Below are 20,035 nucleotides of genomic sequence, written 5' to 3'. Positions count from 1 at the left end.
GGTGACTGACAGCTAGATTACTAGCATCTCCAACAGGGTTGGAATGTTTATCCACAGAGAATGGTTCCTAAGTAATAGGCCCGTAGGAAGCGAGAATGTGCTGTATCGCTGTGTTGCGTCTATCGGGGGGAAAAAACGTGTCAATTTCCAATGAGTAGAAAAGAGACGCCTAAGTAATAGCGACGTCTGAATATTCTTTTGGCGGTCTCGGTGGGTGTCAGCACCAGAATGCCAGCATTTCCATGCCACATCTGCTTAGACCTGTCCTGTGAGGGAAATTTCAGTAATTGTGTCAAGTTACTGGGATAACCTGCTGAAGGATTCACACCAGACGTTTTTCAATGTGCACCTAGAGTTTGTCCATTTGAGTTGGGATGTTTATGAATTTCTAGCTGAGATACGGCACCCTGCGGATGTTGGGGAAAACACAATTACTGCGTGGACTCAATGACGGGAGAATTTTTTCCCCAAAAATATAAAAGGAAGTTCTTTATGAATGTAAGCTCCTTTTCACCTAATTATCATGTACTGCTGACAAACTGCAACAACCCATGAATTTGTTGTTTATTCAACTGGTTTTTTTTTTTTTTTTACAAAAAATGATCAATATTTTCCTCACTTAAACCATTTCTGAGAAACTCTTTTTGAATCTTCAAAAATCCTTCATTTGCGAATTTGTTTCTTCGACTTATACTGGACTGGGATCTACCTTCTTATATCCTGCCAAACCCCGCAAAAGGATTTTGAGAACCTGGGAGCAAACCCTAGCCACATCTAAAGCTACAAAATACTACTGAGTAGTAAACTGTAGTATGCATTTCTTTCCATACAAGTGTGCACAACACATGTAGTATTCTGTGGTACATTTGTATTTGGTACTTGACCCCCAATGAACCCTTAGGGGTTAGGGTTAAGATTAATTATAACAATCAATTATCTAAGAGCGTTCACTGTTAACATGTGAACGTCTTGGTACGAAAACTGACTTGTCTAGTCACAGACTCCCTTGTTAGAATTCACCCATTTGTTATCTGCGTGATTGATTGAATGGAAGTCGAGGTCAAAATGTTTCGCTTTATTACAGTCATCGATTCGCAATATGTTCATAATGTTGTAAATTGTAATGCTTTCTTCTTAAACTGAGCCCATTCATTGCCCTGGACTGGATATATGCCTTCTCAGGAGACAACATAATTTTGCATTTGCAAAAGATTGGGCGTTGCACACGTTGTAGATCCTACACACGGTGCCCGGATGTGCCGTATTTGAGATCAACTTCCACGCTCTATTCAGAGACATATCCAGTTTCATCGTGAACAGTAAGAGCTCTGTGACATTATCAATGATGACAGACACTGGATTCTGGTTACATTTGGTTCAATAAAATAAGTGTGTATTGAGGTGTTTGGGGAGGTGTGCTTACATGAGCTGAATGTGTTTTAAAAGGTATATTTGCATTTTCTTTAATGAGTATAAACTTTCAAATAAACCACAAATGGAAACTGACTAGAAATTGATTAGAGCGGGGTTTGAACCTGCAACCTCCTGATTGCCGTTCCGGTGCTCTACCAACTGAGCTATCCAGCCCCGTGTTGGTGGTACCCCCGATTTGTCAATGTCTTTGTTCAAGGGGCGCTAGTCAGAAGCCATTAACCCGTATATGCCATGTAGCCAGGGATCACACCCAAAGTCACGATGCTAGCAACAGTAGCAATGTTGCAAACCTGTGAAAAGGGTATACACTTCCCGGTTTTTGTTTATGGTTTTCAACTATTTAACATCTAGCTACATGTACCTATACTTTGATTCAACAAAACGGTACTATTTGATTACATGTAGTCTCAGTGCAGGTTTCAACACAAGTTTCTGGTGAGAATAGACAGAGTATAGACAAATCTGGGCACGTGGTCGCTGTATACTCTCGAGGCCCCCTTCAATGGAGAAACCATTGTGTATGCTATTGTACAAAGCAACTTCCCAGTGACGGATTATCTGAACAATAGCTAGCACAATGCTCTTGCCATTTGCTGGGGGTTTTAATGGTAGAATTGCTAGCGTTCCCGGGTTTGGTTTATGTGTCATATTTACTTCTTTTGGAGTGAACACCAGCCACAGTAGGGATCTCCTACACCGTTGCCAACACCCAGGCAATCCTCACAGGTTGTGTGAGCGGAGCAGTCCTCCACAGGAATCTTATGGATCTGTGCATGACAACAACAAAAACAATAAAGGTAAAAGTTTTTAAAACGTCGTTATTGAACACATTTTCTTAGCATTTTCTGCACAAATACAGCACACATGAACACTTAAGGAATGAATCGAATGCCAACACAAATTTGTGAGTTCGTGGCAAGTATCTTGGCAATGATGTGGTCGAGTTCATCACAGGTCAATCACGAACACGAAACAGTGTCATACGAGCGAACACAAAACATGAAATGTGTTAATTGCATGAATCCCAAATTTATATCGAAACATTTCACATACAGTGCATGTATCACTCAAACCAATGAGCACCTTTAATTTACACATCACCCAGGTAACACACACAAGACTGACAGCGTCTGTACTACCCCCCCCCCCCCTCTTCCCCCCAAGCCACTGAAGCAAATATTTCCTGTCTTGAGAATTTAACAATGGCTGCCGTAAAATCCAACCTCCCTGACACTCAGGGACCGTCTACATCTGATTAGTGCCACAGACCCTGCCTTTGTACATGTATCTCAATTCAGGAAAATAAAACACCGCTCCTCCTTTCCCGGCACATTCCAAGATTTCTCATGTGGAATACACAATGTACATCTTTTTCTGTCTTTTCTTAGGGTGTCTTTTCCAGGGCTACCTGATATTTTCCTTGCTTCTATGTTTCTACTGTCTTTATACATGTACGTGTATATCCCCTTCCTATAATATCCCGCATAGTGTGCCCTAACCCTAACACCCTAAGGGTTCCTCAGGACTACCCTGCTAAATCCAACAGTGTCCAACGGTTACTTCCTGCTCAATCCAACAGAATCCAACTGTGCCTAATTTTTATTGTCTGCTGGATCCAACAGAGTGCAACTTGGCATTATTTATCAGTAAACAGAATCCCACTCTGAATCTGTATGTGTAAATTTGTACCAGGGGTTTACTGCTCAATCCAACAGGCTTCAACAGGTTTATGATATAGTTGGATCCTGTTGGATTCAGCAGGGTTAGTTAGTGTTTTTCATGAAGATTTTGATAGAAATTGTGCCAAAAGTCGGTATCTTTGGATAATTCCATGAATGTGTAAAATTACACAATGTGCTGTTGTTTACTTGGAAATATGGGATCATGTTTCTAAAGAGGACGTCGGTTGGAAAAATCCCAAGCTGTTCAGCTGCCATGTCCTGGTTGTTCCCCAGACATTTCTTGGCACACACATGTAACCATGGATGTAACACAATTGTTTTTCATTGAAGACCCCCCACATGAAGTGTTGACGAAATGTCCTGGTTTTCCCCTATCATCCAAGGATCTGGGGAAAACCCACTTGTACATATATTTCAAAATCTATTGGTTTTCTGCATGCATGCAAAACTAGTGTCTTTCTAAGATTTTGTTACAAGCCAATTTTTACAGTTCATCTAAATTCCAACATGTGCTTACATGTATCGTGCTCACTTGCAATGTACATTTGTACATGTACAACTGGAATGGTATTTAAAAGATAACCAATTTCAGGTCACCCGAGTAAAACATTGCAATATTCCTCATTCTAAACAATTGCCAAAATACGTGCTGTATGTTGTAAATAAAAAAAACAATGTCTGTAATCTACCCTAAAATAACTTTAATGTCAGAATACAATTTAAAGTTCGCAAGAATTTTCATTGGTACTTGTAATTATTTATGGTACTTATTTAAAAAGTATATTTTTTTTCCTGCAAAATCATCAACGATGATTGAAACATCGTTATCATTTTGTTGTTGATACACAAGAAGACTTATCAAATTGTACCTAAAAAAAAAAACCTTGCCATGTACACTCCTCAGGCAACACAGTAGGCCTACCTGTAGTGCATACATGTATGGTAATAATATGTGTGCAGGTCTGGCAATGCTTTTATACTCAGACGGACTTTCCAGTAGTGGTACAGTCATGTAGGGGAGAGGGGTCCATGTTGTAAAACAGAAGCCTATGCATGCATGAAATTGGCCCTAGGGCAAACAGCCATCAAAGCCCGGCGCCTGCACTTTCCTTCCATTGCTACTTCGCATACGTGGAGTGTAGTATCCGAGCACGGACAGGAAAACATCTTAATTGTACCAATACAGGCACATCATGTACCGTACCTACATAATGTACATTGTGAATTATAAGACCGAGTTTTGTTTCTGCATGTATATCAGGACAGGATCCCTAATTTATTGAATGCGACGAGAGTTTAAAATTTCAACACTTGCAGCACTTGAATTTAGAGTCAACAAGGAAATAGGAGGGGGCATATTAGCATTCATAACCGTATGTAAACCATGGTTCTGTTGTTTTCCACTGGTTGCAAATAGCAAAATACATAATTACTTCACTATCCATGTCATCAAAAAGTCTCAATTACAGTATTGATACGGTACTTGATATAGCCAAGAACCACTACCAACCAAACCACTTTTTGGTTAAAACGACCGACCGTCGCTTGAGATTTCCTGGCAATTTTTTTTTTCTTTTACATGTTCCGGTAGCAAGCATGATTTAAGATTTGATATTTGTGCGTGTTTGTGAGAATACCAATGGTTTTATTGACAAGGCTTCCAAATGCTTTTGTGTCTGTGTGGTATACCGCACGTAATCAATACGGGATAGGGAAATAACTGCAGGATGTATGCAGGATGTCGTCCGTGAAATTAAAAAAGTGGCATCTCTGAGGCAAATGCTCGACGGCATACTGTATTGTGAATCGTTAGTATCATGACATTTTTGTTTTGCAAATTTGGTCACGATTGATCGTAATGCTTTATGAAATTGTTTTCCAACATTTTTGATGGAAACCATTCTGCTTAGGTAGTTACAATTAGGAGATTATCTGGACTTCAATAATCTGAAGGCATACAAGCAGGTATTACTTACTGGGCTTTACATTCCTCAATCCTACAATTTTTTCGAAATTTACTTCTACTATCTTGAGTGTATCCACAAATGCAGTGCGTACTGGTACCTCCAGAAATGCCATCACCCACGTAGTGAAATTGCTAACAAAATTTCAAATTTTTCTGTTCAATCAAATTTTTCTGGTAACAGATGGTAAAAAAGGATTTTGCATTTTACCTTTAACCCTAACGTACCTGAATCCATCAAAATCTACACCCCTGTTTGGGAGGATTTCGGCGGATTCAGGATACCTCCATATTGAAAATGTTGGGGGATTTTGATGGATTCAAAACAGTAAGCCTAGCGGTACTGCAGGATTTTGATCGATTCAGGATACCTCCATATTAAGCAGTTGGGGGACTGTAATGGATTCAGGATCTGAACAGTTGGCTATATGTGTGGTGTGTACGAGGTACCGGTACCGGTATATGTACTACACTGGTGGATTCTGATGGACTCACTGGTGGATTCTGATGGACTCACTGGTGGATTCTGATGGACTCAGGACACCAACATTTTTTTTGCTTGACAAAATTGGTGGATTTTTGCGGATTCAGGATACTTTCTAATAAAAGTGCTGAAGGGGTTAGGGTTAATATGTGTTTACACTGTAGATCATCAAACATCAACTTATTGCTGAACAAGATTTTCTCTTTAACATTTTTTCTTAATACCACAACCGATTATAAATCATGTTTGTAAACTGAAGAAAAAAATCCATTAAACATGTACACATAGCATTAATTTTAATTCTAAAGTGTAAATTCTAAAGTCTTCAAATTACAGTTTCTTTTAAAACAGAAACCACTGGCCCCAACCAATATCCCACAAGAAGCAATATTTTAGTTGTCTGTCAGGCAACCGGCATCTGTCGGTTGCTAGTCTGTCAAATGTTTGCTACACGACTTCTCCACACGTACAAGTGGATAAAAGGGGGGGGGTATTGTGGAACAGACAGCTTATTTTGTAGCCAGGCTAGCCAATTTACACAACTCATAAAGCTGCGTAATATATTGACTAACGGTAAGGGACAGCTACATATTATTGTCACCAAGATATTGCAATGTTTTTCTGTTTCTCCTAATGTAAAATGCTATAAATATAATGCTCCTTGAATACTATAAATAATATGCTCCTGGAATGCTATAAATAGCATGCAAATGAGCAGGGATTACTCACCCAAGCTGGCTTAAACGTGTAAGTGAATTACTGTAGTGGCATGCTCAGAATACCAGCACCAACGGCCTAATGTCGCTGTGGGTGATTCCAGTACGCATAATTACATTAAAAAGGTCCACCCTTGCCCTCAATTAAGGCTATTGTGACATATGACAGTCACCTATTTAATTCAGCTAATCACTTAATCTCTACTGCAATGAGACATAAACAAATAGAGGTGACCCCAATTCTGAGGTCAATGCACATACTGGTATGTACATGTAAGTTCACCTTCACATTTGGAGGTACTGCAATGCGTTAATCTTTGTTGTGGCACATTTGGGTTGAATTTGAGTTCAAATTTTTGTTTTTCTTTGTTTTCCAGCATTTTCGAACACAAAATTTCAAACAAGTCAGTGTAACAATATTTGATCTGTGATACTAACCCCTCAAATACAATGTAGTTCATTTCTGAAAATTACAGCAAAAGCCAATGATGTACATTCCCTTTAAACTACCGGGTACATGTATCAACGTGAAAGGGTACATGTATAAATTTGTTTTGCACGTACAACCTCGTTTTTGTTCCAATGTGACAATAAGCCAGTTCGGTATTCCAAAATAGTCTGGTGCAGAACAAGATTTGACAAATTTTTTCCAGGATAAACGCAGCAGATAAATGCACACAAGGCTATGGGGGACGTGGTAACTGAATCAGCATTCTGTGTGATTCTTCAGACACCTCAAAAACACCTCGCTGTCCAAATTTTTTTAATAAATGTTTACTACAGAACACAACGATCTCTTCAATTTTGCTGGTACCCCGCTATACTTTGCACGCATACAATGAAATGTCTATTCCGAAAGAAATATCGCCAAATTTTGATGTGCACATGCGCAGTTGGAATACCGAATTGGATTATTTTCTGCAAAGAGCTAATACTATGGGCTCTATGCACAAGTGCCCCCTCAACGGTACAAAAGGGAGAGTTGGCGGAGACCACTTGAAGAGACATGTATTGTCGATGACACCTGATGCTCACACGAAGACACTCTGGCTTTTTGCACTCTCAGAAATAATTAAAAAAACATGGACATCATCACGATATCCACCGCAAACTGTATAATAAATTATACAAATTCATTGTTTTTCGATAGGTTGTAGTAGATTTATAATTCTGCTCGAATTCAATTGTTTCTGGACCCATTTTATTTTTGCACTTGTTTTTATATCAAAGTAAATTTAATATTTATGAGCACAGCAATGAAATTGAATGGAAACAAAAATCCAGTTTATCTTTATTGGATTGTATGGTATGTAAACACACACTTGAAATTTGGTCTTTCTATTGTTCATTTACAAGCCAATAATAATATTTTTAGTCATTTTGTTTAATCTACACAGTATCAAAGTAGCTCGGGTACCTACCCAAACACACGCATGATGAGCATGATATTGTAAACACAAAGTAAACTAAGCACTCAGAGAGCGCAAACCTCCGCCGCCTTACTGTCAGTACACCCAAAAGAAATACTCACATGTCCACTGGACTTCCATATTTTATTGAACATTGAAAATATCAACAGGATTGGTCATATTCTAAATTTATCGAAAAATAGCAACGTTGGACTGTGTTAGTTATTTAATCCTTAAACTCAAACATTCTGTAGTCTACATGTGCACCGGTATATGCCTGCGTTGGTCTATCTCTGCACTCCCCCATTGAATAAAATGATCTAGTCCATTGACCTGTGTGGTTAGATTATGTGGGTGATAAGGCATGTGGTCACCAAATTTGTACACAGAGGTTCATGGTCTAAAATGGTGAAGAATCCTAAAAAAAAAATTTAAAAAAAAATGCATCCACACCCAGATCAGATTCACTTCCAAAATCTAATTGATTTGTACTTGTACCAAGGACCAACCTTAAAACAAATTTCACGAAAATCCGTCCATAACTTTTGTAGTTATCCTGTTCACAGACAAACCAACCAACCAACCAACAAACAAACCAACGCCGATGAAAACATAACCTCCTCAGCGGAGGTCACTACATAGTTCCATGAGTGTGTTCAAATAAACTCTCAGAAAATTTGTGACTTTTTCTACTGGTATGAAATAACACTCTTTTTTTCTTTTAAAACAATAATCCACATTACAAGTTTGTTGAACTAAAATTTGCCTTTCTGATAAACATCACTGATGTCACTACATGAATAATCTGTCTAGCTTAGGGTGTGGCTGTGTCTGTTACACTGTGTGATGCAGGCACAGGTTAATGATAATGTCAGCCATCCATGTTGCAATAATAATCACGTATTTACAGGCTATACGTGACTGTGAACATGCAGGAAACGAGTATGCGCTGTTTACACAGCGTGTTCATGTACAATACATGAAGTAGTTCTGACACAATCATTTTAACTGACAATTGTTTAAATAATCCACACAAATGCACTTTATTTAGAAAATAACGTACGGTAGTACATACTTGGGTACTGCAACAAAAACTTACGTTTTTGTAAAAGGAAAATTACTGACTCAGTCTGAGATCAGTGAGGTGAAACCACGCTAACAGGCACATCACATGCGCTCATAAAGTTGCAGCTTGCACGTATTTTGAATTTGAATGCCCTATTGGTTGAAGGCACATTCAGAGGATGAGTTCAACCTACATTGTACACAAGCTTGGTCCCCCCCCCCCCCCCACCAATTTTCTCCAGGTACATCATTATAAAATGACATAAAGAAGATGACGTAAATTTCTAAAGGATTTGGGACCTTTTCTCAACTTTCGAGTTAAAAAAATTACATGTTTACATGTGTACGGGTGCTCAACATTTCACTCACTGTATACGCTGTACATGGCAATATTCAAATGTTGTCATTGTACATTATGTACCGGTGTCACATGAAAATCCGACTCCTATGAAAATCGGACCCCTTTTTCCCTATTATTGGTTAATCCCTCGCACATGACAGGTCACTCTCCCGAAACGATCCTAAAAATAGCATGGTATCGTACTCACGCGTGCGCAGTTCTACCAATGAGTCCACATTTCATGGAGTTGGATATTCACGCTACACCGGTACTAATCCTGACATGTACAATGTGCATCTGCCGTAGGTTCATGAAAACCATGGACTATAGACTCCATGCACAAGTACCCCCTCAACGGTAAGAAAGGGAGAGCTGAGGGAGACCATTGGGCAGGGCATTCAAACGCATTCTCAACGACACCTGACGCTCATGAGATATTAATGCTACCTTACATGTATGGCTTTATGCACATTCAGAATAAAATTAGCCTGGCGGACTTCGCGCTAAACACGCGCGAACCAACACGGGCATGCTGTGTATCCCATCCACTGGGCTCTCCAAAGTGGTTAAAAGCGCCCTCTCTTGTTCGCGCACGGAGCCGTTATTCCTTAGTCATGAATAAACAGGGCTATCGGCCAAACATAAAAGTCCCAGTTTTTCATGCAGCAAAAAATCAGAGCACCAATCAGCCATGTGATCCCTTATCAACCACAGCAGGTGCCGGCCTGTTAACAAGACTTGTACAAATAACCCCTTCTTTTATCCTCATCCCTAACTATTTGTCCGTCTCCCGCTGTCCCAATAACATCCCCTGACCACCCACTCTGTGAGTTTACAGAAGCAAGTCCAAGGAATAATGGGAAAAGGAAAAGAGGAAAGTGCTTTCAAAACTACAAGTTGTTTTTCCCCTAACAAAAAAAAGCACATGTGTCCTGCCCTTAGTTGTGCCCCTTCTTGGATGGCTTAACCTATATGAACTAGAGGTCACTTGTTGGGTTAAAGGGAATATACATCATTTGCTTTTGCTGTAATTTTCAGAAATGGATGGAATTGGGGGGTTGGAAATATAAAGCAAATGTAGTTACACTGACTTTTTGGAGGTTTTGGGTTCGAAAATGCTATAAAAACCAAGAAAAACGATCATTTTCCTGTAGTCTGGTTCCCTGACTCCATATAAGAAGAAACAAAGCAGTTTACATACATTGGGGAATTGTAAGGTCAGGGAACCAGTCTAGCTGGCTCGTACCCGTTCATAGGTGTGTAATCGATTGCAAACAAGTGCAATGGTCAAATGGGTCCAGTATTTGAAAAAAAAGCCAGTTGTTTCCAACGCTGATCGGCCGATCAGCGTTGGAAATTGATACAAAAATACCACTTTTCTTGAAAATGACAGTATACCAGGTGCCATAATTTTACAGGATGCTTTAGACTGTCATTTACCAAAATCCTATTCAGATATTTCGCAAAAACTTGGTAGTTTTATTTTTCGATGTTTGCAAATGTTGTATATTCCCTTTAAAGTGGGTAGCCACAAATTTCAGAGGGTTTGGAAAGGCTTGTCATTGTTATCATGGACCCTCTACCGGGAAGCAGGTCTACTTTGTTGTTTTCACTACACTGATTGTCATCAGCAATGATCATTCTTGGAATAAAAAGAGATGCATCTAGTGTAAAAGCTGAATATGTACATGTACAATGGCTTGGGATATGGGGTCCACTTTTTTCCTTAGTGTTGGTGTTACACCTGACATGACTTTGTAAATTCTGGATGAACTCCTTTTATGCCTTTTTTCCCAAAAAGTAAATTCATGTAGGGCCTATATTTCAAACAATTTTTAATTTTTGGATAGATTTTTCTATTAAAAAAAACAAAATTGTTTGAAATCGAAGTCATTTTAATACATGTACCGGTACTTGTTTGAAATCAATGTTTGAAGTCTTTTGGATATGTGAATGGCAAATCACAAAGATCAGAGGTAACAGGGATAGGATTATGTCACACTTTGGACCCTACTGGTACAAAGGCCCAAATACATAGTGTACAAATTCAAATGAGATCGTTCATGCACATCTGCACACAGGGATCATACATGTACATGTAGGGTACATGTACATGGACACGTAAAGGGCACAGGACCAAAGATTTGTACAGTGTGAATAAATGACTATACATGACTAACATCTGTCCGCATGTCTATCATATTAAATAAATGTACATATGTATAAAAATCCGAATGTCCACACAGTGCCACTACCATATGCGTCCAAAATGAACAGGTGGTGTATTGAGTTGACACCAAAAGTTGACCTTGACAGACAAGTACATTACAGTACCAACATAATTTCATGAGTACTTTCCTCATTCAAAGATTAATTTACATGTTACAATCACAAATTACATGTGCATATGGTACTTGTGTAGAGGTCTAGGGTATGTACACGTACATGAATGTGGAGGTTTGGCCAACAACACAACCATACATCATCAAATGAAAGTTTTTCCCTTTGCCACAGCTGGCAAGGTGATCTTGTTACTAGGTCCATACAATTCCAGGGCTATAGGGGAGCACCATGCATGACTGGCAGTCAATAATTCCCAGACAGTGCTGCAGTGCCAAATATTGGTTCGGGGCCACCACTGGTTTGGTGCAGGCAAAACCTAATGATGCGGGGATAATTCCACAAATGATTGTGAGCCCAAATCTTGTCTGACCCGAGGGGGGACAAGAGCTGTGGCTGGGTCGCAGTTTTTTGTTGGTTTTTGGCCCATAACTTTCTCCAATTATTTTTTTTTTTTTCGCCATGGCAGTGTGGCAGATGTTTCTGCGATTGTGTTTGTATTTCCTGCACAACCCAGAAACTCCGCAAACACTTGAACTCACAGAGCTACGGTGCTCGGCAAATAACAACTCTGCTTCAGTGGATCAATACTATCAGCTTCGATTTGTGAGGAGTTAAACACCGTAGGTTAATGCAAAATGAACTGAAGTGAAACAAATGGACATGTGATATGGGTATTTCATGTCCATATTTAACTTCAAAACAAATTATACCCCCCCTCCCCAGACACTGTGTATGTACATAAATGTGTTCTCAAAATAGATGTACTTGTCCATGTGAAAAACATTTGTACAATTTACTAGTGTCTTTTTAGTGACATCTAACCGATACATGTACATACCGGTACATGTACAGTACATGCACATGTACATGTATGCTACTGTATGTACTTCTTCATCTATCCTAGGGGTGTGCAAAATCATATTGAAATTGGAGGATTCAGGACTGTTAGGGTTAAAGTTCAATACATACTGTACTGTAATTGTACATCATGCACTGGTACACATAGTACATACAAATGTACATGTTTACATGTCAGACACGAATACTTCAGCAAATGACAGGAGGCCAACCCGCTAAGGTTAAAGAAAGGATGGTTAAACACCTGTACAAATACACGATGAATACAGAAATTATATAGAATTCAGGATAATAGATTTCTTGCGTACATGTACATGTAAAAACTCCTTACACAAATTTACATCAATACATGTACATTGTACATGTGATGTACAAGTTCATCATTCACTAGCATGGTGATTTCCCCACAACATGCATGACAGCATGATTAGCATACACCTGCCAAAATGTGAAAGCCAGAAATACCCCTTAGAGACTACTGGATGGCGGTCCAACGATGGCAATTTTAAAACACCCATAAACGTGAAATTTGTTTTGGTTTTCCTTGTATAGCCTGGTTTCCATTTTGAGAATTCCCCACGAATGGCATTCAAAACCTTTCTTTTTCATTGTCTGAGAACTTATTACATAATTTCTAAAGTTGAAAACGGGTATCCGATCACATCATTTGGACCTGGTTCCTGACATCAGCAGTTCCTGAATATAGAATGGGTGAAAACTGTTCCCCCCATATTTTACAGAAATCAGAACATTCTGGGGTTGTCTTTTTTTCAATCTGAAAACTTCCAAATAGGAACGATTTCCATTAAATAGGGACGATTAGCAGGTATGGATTAGTGAATTTAGCATTTAAAATCCACCTGTTGACAGCACATCAATTACCTCATCAGCCAATGATCATATGGTTTTGGAATCATACCTTTTCCCTGGCCAACGTGTGAAGGGAAATCACATACACGCCGGGGCTATTCCTAGTAAATACAGGTCAATCCGTACCCGTGCTGCTCTTCGTGGCAACATGTTTGCCGCTGCACGGTGGAAGGGGTTAATTTGGCCAAATTAAGGCCCGTGATGAGCTTGGCAACCCTGCACCGTGATCTAATAAAGAGCCTGGGACGCCACTGTCTCAGTTCACAATTTAGATCAGTTAAAGGGGTCGCCTAACCTTTTCGAAATTTCCACAAGGTTGGTTTTTTTTACCTCAGTTTCATACAAACTACACAGACATAAATTTATTCCTCAACAAAAATTCTATTTTTCGCTACTAATAAATTTTCAACTTATAAATATTTTATTCCAACAAAAAAAACCTCCCCCCCCCCCTTTTTTTTTTATGTACATCTCATTCAAAAGTGTAATACATGTATATCTTTATTGCCAGAAATAATAGCAATATAGAAAAAGTTTATATTTTTTGGGACGGATGTCGAAAATAGCACAGGGAATGCATCTTTAAAAGAGTAGCTACCGGTACTGCATAGTAAAAGCAGTCATAACATGAAGCTTTGTATTCAATGCGGTACATGTGCAATGTACATGTGCATCGAACATCATACAGTCTGAGTAAGCGATTGTGTTAAACTAACTCAAGACATCACAAAGTTTTCAAAAAAAGACAATTCAAACGAATGTGAGCTTGAATATTCCACACAATTTTGGTGGGGTTTTTTTTCACATCACTTTTAAAGCATATTGTACACATACCGGTACGTAAATAAATTTGTGTAAATTTTCATGATTGGAACATTTGTTTGAAATAAAACACAATTTGGCATGACTTGCATTCGTGTAAATTGGCACGATACGTACATGTATGTAAGTTTTCTACTTTACAGACTGCGTAATGCTGCAAACATATCACGCGTGTATTTCCCGCCTTTTTCCACCCTTGCCACGTTCAGACAGCCAAAAAAAAAGGCCAGACAGTTAAAGTTCAGCCATGTGAGCGTATGGTACGTGTGCGCGTGGGTGTCTGATTGATCTACCGTAACCAGGTCAGTCATGATTGCTTTGTTAAAGGCATTCAACTGTACTCAAATCCCCTGCATGCAAGGTTACTCTCATTTTCAGGTTAATGTCAAACTCTGGTCTGATGCGAATAGCACATTGACCTATCAATATCAATTTGCAATTTCCAAATTGCAGCTCCCTCATGTTTTTCCAGATTCCACTCAGGATTGATTTCTTATTCCAGAAATCCTAAATCCATTCATTCAATTCAGTACCCGACTACCGTCAACATTCCTGGCGTTTTTTTGCTGTTGGGGACATGTATCAAAACGTCTTTGACTGATTCTCTCGTGGCCTTGGAGGCAATGCCAAGCGGCTTACATGGCACTGCAACAATACAGCATAACTGTCTTTTCCCTCGACACCCGCTAGCCCAGACTTCAATTGATAACCTTCACTGGCCCATTCAAACACACACATTCCTCAACAGGCATGCATGCATGCAAGGATTGTATGCATAATGTCAGCACTTTGTATTGAACTTGCATAAGACCTGACTATGCAAGGTCATGCAATGTGGATTTTGTTTGTGGGCATCAACAAGGAGTGAAGGGTCTTTTCTTTGGAATAGAGTGCATGCTTCATTTTCTGCCTGATGTACACACATTATGTATGATGTACATGTACCACATGTACACATGTGAATGTATTTCTTGTTCTGTAGTTCTGGGGACAACACACAAGTTCTCCCATACATGGTACTATGGGGACTGAAGACACTGTGGAGATGACAGCAGACAGTTCCCATAACAATAAACATATTCAATTCTTTTTTTTTCTCCAAACAAATTTTCAAATTGTATGTTTTATTTAAAAAGAAAAAAAGAACTATTTTTTCTTCTTCTATTTTGGATGTTTTCAACTTTCTGAAAATATATGCCATTATTTAGAAATTGTTTTCAATGTCTCGTTCAAAAAACTCTTTTTGTACTGCTAGAAAAATAGAAATTTAGAAACAATGCTTTTTGGGGGTTTTTTTTTCCACGGTGAAACAACGTACCATATACTCTTTATGAATATACTATACCTGTACAGTTATGGGAACCATTTAATTACGCACCGAAACACATTTTAAACATGCGTAACTTCCACCTAAGACTCTCGTACTTTGACGCTAGTTTCCATGATGCAGGCAGTGACTATCGCCCCCTGACACACAGTCCCCCTAACTTCCTGACCCCCCTTATATCAAACACTTCCTGATTCACTGAAGAAATGTGTTGCTCAAAACTCCAGACTGCACTGATAGGGATCCAATCGTGGGTCGGATGTATATATGGAAAGGGGCCCCCTCCACGGAAGGGAGTTGCAGGAGGATTGAAAAACATGGCATGGTGACAAAGCTGCAATATAAATGTGCTAGTTAAAGGGAAGATACAACATTTGCAAACATCACAAAACGAAATGATCAAATAATCACGAAATACCTCACTAGATTGTTAGGGAGTGACAGTCTTAAGCATCCTGTAAAATTGTGGCTCCTGGTGTGCTATCGTTTTCAAGAAAAATTGTATTTTTCCAATGCTGGTCGGCCAACCAGAGTTGGAGAAAACTGGCTTTTTTCAAAAACTGTTCCTAATTTTTCATTATTAGTTATTCCACGTTTTCTTTGCAATTGATTTCACACCTGTGAAGGGGTACAAACCTGCTAGACTGATTCTCTGACCTTACAATTTCCTAAAGTCATGATTGCTCCGTTTCATCTAAAGTGGGGGCAGGGAACCAGACTACAAGAACAAGATTGGTTTTCATGCTTTTTTTCCAGCATCTACAAGCCCAAAACGTAAAACAAGTCTTTTCAACAATATTTTCTGTAACATACTAATCCTCCAAATCCATTTATTTCTGAAAATTGCAGCAACAGCAAATGTTGTACATTCCCTTTAAAGTTGTGTTCCCAATGCTCTTCCACAAATTAATTTTTCCCCTCTTAACAAATGTTTTATGAAGATGTTCCATTTTTTTAAATTAATGTCTGCAACCCACTGGTTGGGGGGACGGGAACCATAATTTAATTGTCATTTTAATTTTAAAAAAAGACAACAGTTGCAACATCAAGATAATAAAAAAAAACCTATGGTATCTCCCCCTCCCCCCCCCCCCCCCCCCGACTCCATGGTTGTTATATATTACATGTAGTCATAAACTGAAGAAAATAAAAAAGACATCAACGTTCAGTTAAAGCTGAATAAATATTGCCTACAAGCCTAGAAGGATCTTAAATATGCAAAGGAGTCAATTTTTCCTATTTGGCATTTTGTCTCGAGGGAATTTCCACCGTGGTTGGACTTTGTACACAGCTATCGCGCCAACCAAAGGGGACTGCTTGAAAATATGCTTTGTGACAACTTTGTCAAAAAAATAACTATTGTGCAATGTGATGAGATCATCTATTTGTCAGGGTTTTTCCAGGATACTAATTATAGTATTATCTCGCATATTTATTTATAACCGATGAGCACTTGTGCAAAAATGTCAAAATCGTGAATTATTCAAACAGTTTTGCCTAAAAAAAAAATACAAAAGTCAACTTCTGAAAAAAAGCTCACATATTGTAGAAAACATACCGGTTCTATGCCTTTTTGTCTATTTTCTTACAATTTCAAGTATTATATTAGTTACATGTAAATTCAATCCCTAAATTGAAAACCTCAACTTTATATACAATGTGCATACATGTACATGTACTTGTACATAGTAAAGGCACTCATGTGCACACATGCACAAATGTACAATATGTTTAATCAAAACTGGAATGCTGAAGAAGGCATGACATGACATTTTGTTCAACACTTATCTTTCCGTTTCTGATTTATTTAAGTTATCACACCATTGAAGATATTTTACCATCTACATTGTACTTGTACGTACATATGCGCACGCATGAACAATTTATGTTCAATCCTGTCATTAGACCCAGATTGATTGATTGGAAAAATGTACACCATCAATTCCTCGCATACCGTTCCCAACAGTAAAAAGAAAAAAAATGTTATCAGATCCACCAGGACTGAGATTTCTTGGCACGCTCCAATGAAACTAGGCTAGGAAATATTCCCATGACGATCTGGTCAAATACAACAAGGAGTGCAAACGGGAGAGAAATCTGGGTTGTCATATGGAATCACTTGAGTGTCTCTGACTGACCCAAATCGGCAAGATTCGTGACAGGTCGCGTGCGGCCATCTTGCCATGTCCTTGGGGAACAGCTATGCTAAAATTTTTGCAGAAAGGAAAAGCTTCCGATGGAAATTGTGTTCTATGAACCTTCCTGTATCCTCCAAAATCCTCCATTGTGCAGGAACCCAATGGTTCAAGTACCGGGGTATGTTTCCTGTATACCACTTGTACGGTATGTAGGTCATTATATAAATTTATGATCCACTTTTTTTCTGTCCCTGTTTCATCTGACTTGTACGATTTTATAATTCTGATGTACTCCGCCATGCGGTCATACTCCAAGAGTACATTGCACCAATATTAACACAAAATCATATGAAGTCATTCTTATTTGATATTTGTAGGGCTGTCCATCTTCGAATAATTTAGTATTCGATTATTTGAGACTGCGATTGACCGAATATTCAAATATTCAAACCTCTGTGATAAACAACGCACCAGCCGCATCTGCGTGGCGTGCAGGTCAAAAGTTGCACACAAAGCACACCGGTTAAAGTTTGCCTGAGGCGAGCAATATTATGGACCGCTGGATTGTTTTGCAGTATTAATTATTCCATCGTGTAAATAGAAAATGTTTGCGAGATGATCTTGTTGGTTTCAGCAAAATTAAGATTATTTATACCAAGGTAGTAATAACCCTAACCCTTTGAGCACTTTTACTAGAAAGTATCCTGAATCCGCAAAAATCCACCAATTTTGTCATGCAAAAAAATGTTGCTGTCCGGAGTCCATCAGAATCCACCAGTGAGTCCATCAGAATCCACCAGTGAGTCCATCAGAATCCACCAGTGTAGTACAGTATACATGTATACCTCGTACACAGCCAAGGAGTTAAACTGTTCAGATCCTGAATTCATCAACGTCCCCCAACTGCTCATTATGGAGGTATCCTGAATCCATCAAAATCCTGCAGTACCACTTGCCTTACTGTCCTAACTCCATCAAAATCCTCCAACTTTTACAAGATGGAGGCATCCTGAATCCAACGAAATCTTCCAAAACAGGGGTGTGGATTTTGATGGGTTCGGGTACGTTAGGGTTAGAAGAGACTTCCAAAGGCCTAAACATCATGCAGCCATCAAATCCTTGAATAGCTGGCAAAGTGGCAATCAAACGAATGGCAGATTCCTGGATCCAGTATACACAGTCAAATGCTCCAAATACCCCCGCCTAATAAACCCAAGAATTTATTCTACTGTCACTTAAGCCAATCTGTCAGTATCAGAAACTGGTGGATTTCGCATACGATCCATTCCCAAAAAAAAGCACCCACTGAATGACAGGTTGATTCCCAGGAAGGGGGGATATCAGAGAGACAAAATAAAATATCTCTGCCAGTTAAAGGTAGCGTCCATCATTTGTAATTTGTGCACTATGTTCGTTTGAAGCAACAAAAGTACTCAAAATCTAAAGAAGGGTGCTGAACAACTAACCTGATGAAATTTTAGCTCAATGAATGCTGTACATGTTCCAAGAAAACATCATTTTTAGGATCTAGATTTCAAATCAAAAGTTGTTAAGTCATGTTTTGAATTGGGCCTGATTCAGCATCCAACACACGTTCTCACTGAGGCGATTGCAGCTACGCGATGTCGCGCACTGAACCGACGAATTATAGCAGCGCGCACATGTGCGTCGTGTCAACGCTTACACGCGCTTCGCCGAATTAAAAACGAACTACAGTACTAATGGAAATTTCCAACGATGCGTCTAAAGACGCATCGTTGGAAATGGCCTTTTTCATTGATTTCTTCAAAATGACAGCTTGCCAGAAAGAATCATTTCACAGGGAGTTTAGTCCCATTACAAGATATCTTTAAACCAAGTATGCTTTTTAGCTATAATTAGGTCAGTTACTGTTTCGATAGCTGCAAATGATAGACTGTACATTTAACTGTATGAACAGCAATGTCTGAGGATGCTTAAAAGAATTCATATGCCTATACTACTGCGGTAAGCTTGGAGCACAGTGTGCATGGGTAAACATACCTCACGCTATGCATTAGGATAATGTGCAGTGCGTGTGGGTGTGTCACACAGCAGTGTCAACGATAATGTGTTTCATTCTGTGCATGAATCAAAACACTGGCTGCTGTTGACGACTACTGGATATTGGAAATTAAAGGTGCCCTGTAAGAAATTGCTCACTTCGACCTTTCTGCAAATGGTATTGGATTTGAAGGATGCAGTCCCTTTAAAAATATTTTACGCAGAATATCTACCAGGTTAAATCAAATTGTCTGTGAACATTCAACAAGGAAATATTTGCAATATTAAATATTTGTAATAATAATATCTGTATATCAGCTGGGCTTGAGACTGGTGCACGGACTACATCTACAACAACAACATTTGAAAAGAGTAAATATGGCAATGTCCAACAGTGACAGACTAGTTTCAATGGAAGATTCAGGTACGTAATGTATCTCAAATGCAACAAACATATTCTATTGTAAAAACAAAAAGGTTGTATGTCTTTCAGAATTTCTGTTATTATTTGTACGTCTACGTGACACAAATAAATTTAAGAAACCTGCAAATGTACAACTGC

General features: G+C 38.9%; 1 protein-coding gene across 2 annotated transcripts in view; it reads right to left on the bottom strand.

The window, feature by feature from the left end:
- Nucleotides 1-20,035, bottom strand: part of LOC119726697 (plexin-A2-like) — a 92,869-nt gene that overhangs the window by 55,454 nt on the left and 17,380 nt on the right. For both annotated transcript variants that reach the window (XR_005270852.1, XM_038198496.1), the window contains exon 5: nt 2,089-2,201. Coding sequence is in view for 1 of the 2 variants with exons in the window: in XM_038198496.1 (XP_038054424.1) it covers nt 2,089-2,201 (113 nt within the window). In the remaining variant the exon portion in view is untranslated. The remainder of the gene's footprint in view (nt 1-2,088; nt 2,202-20,035) is intronic.

Source organism: Patiria miniata, unplaced genomic scaffold, assembly GCF_015706575.1.
Source record: "Patiria miniata isolate m_02_andy unplaced genomic scaffold, ASM1570657v1 HiC_scaffold_2, whole genome shotgun sequence".
Taxonomy (NCBI): Eukaryota; Metazoa; Echinodermata; class Asteroidea; order Valvatida; family Asterinidae; genus Patiria; species Patiria miniata.
This window is presented reverse-complemented; position numbering and strand designations above follow the sequence as displayed.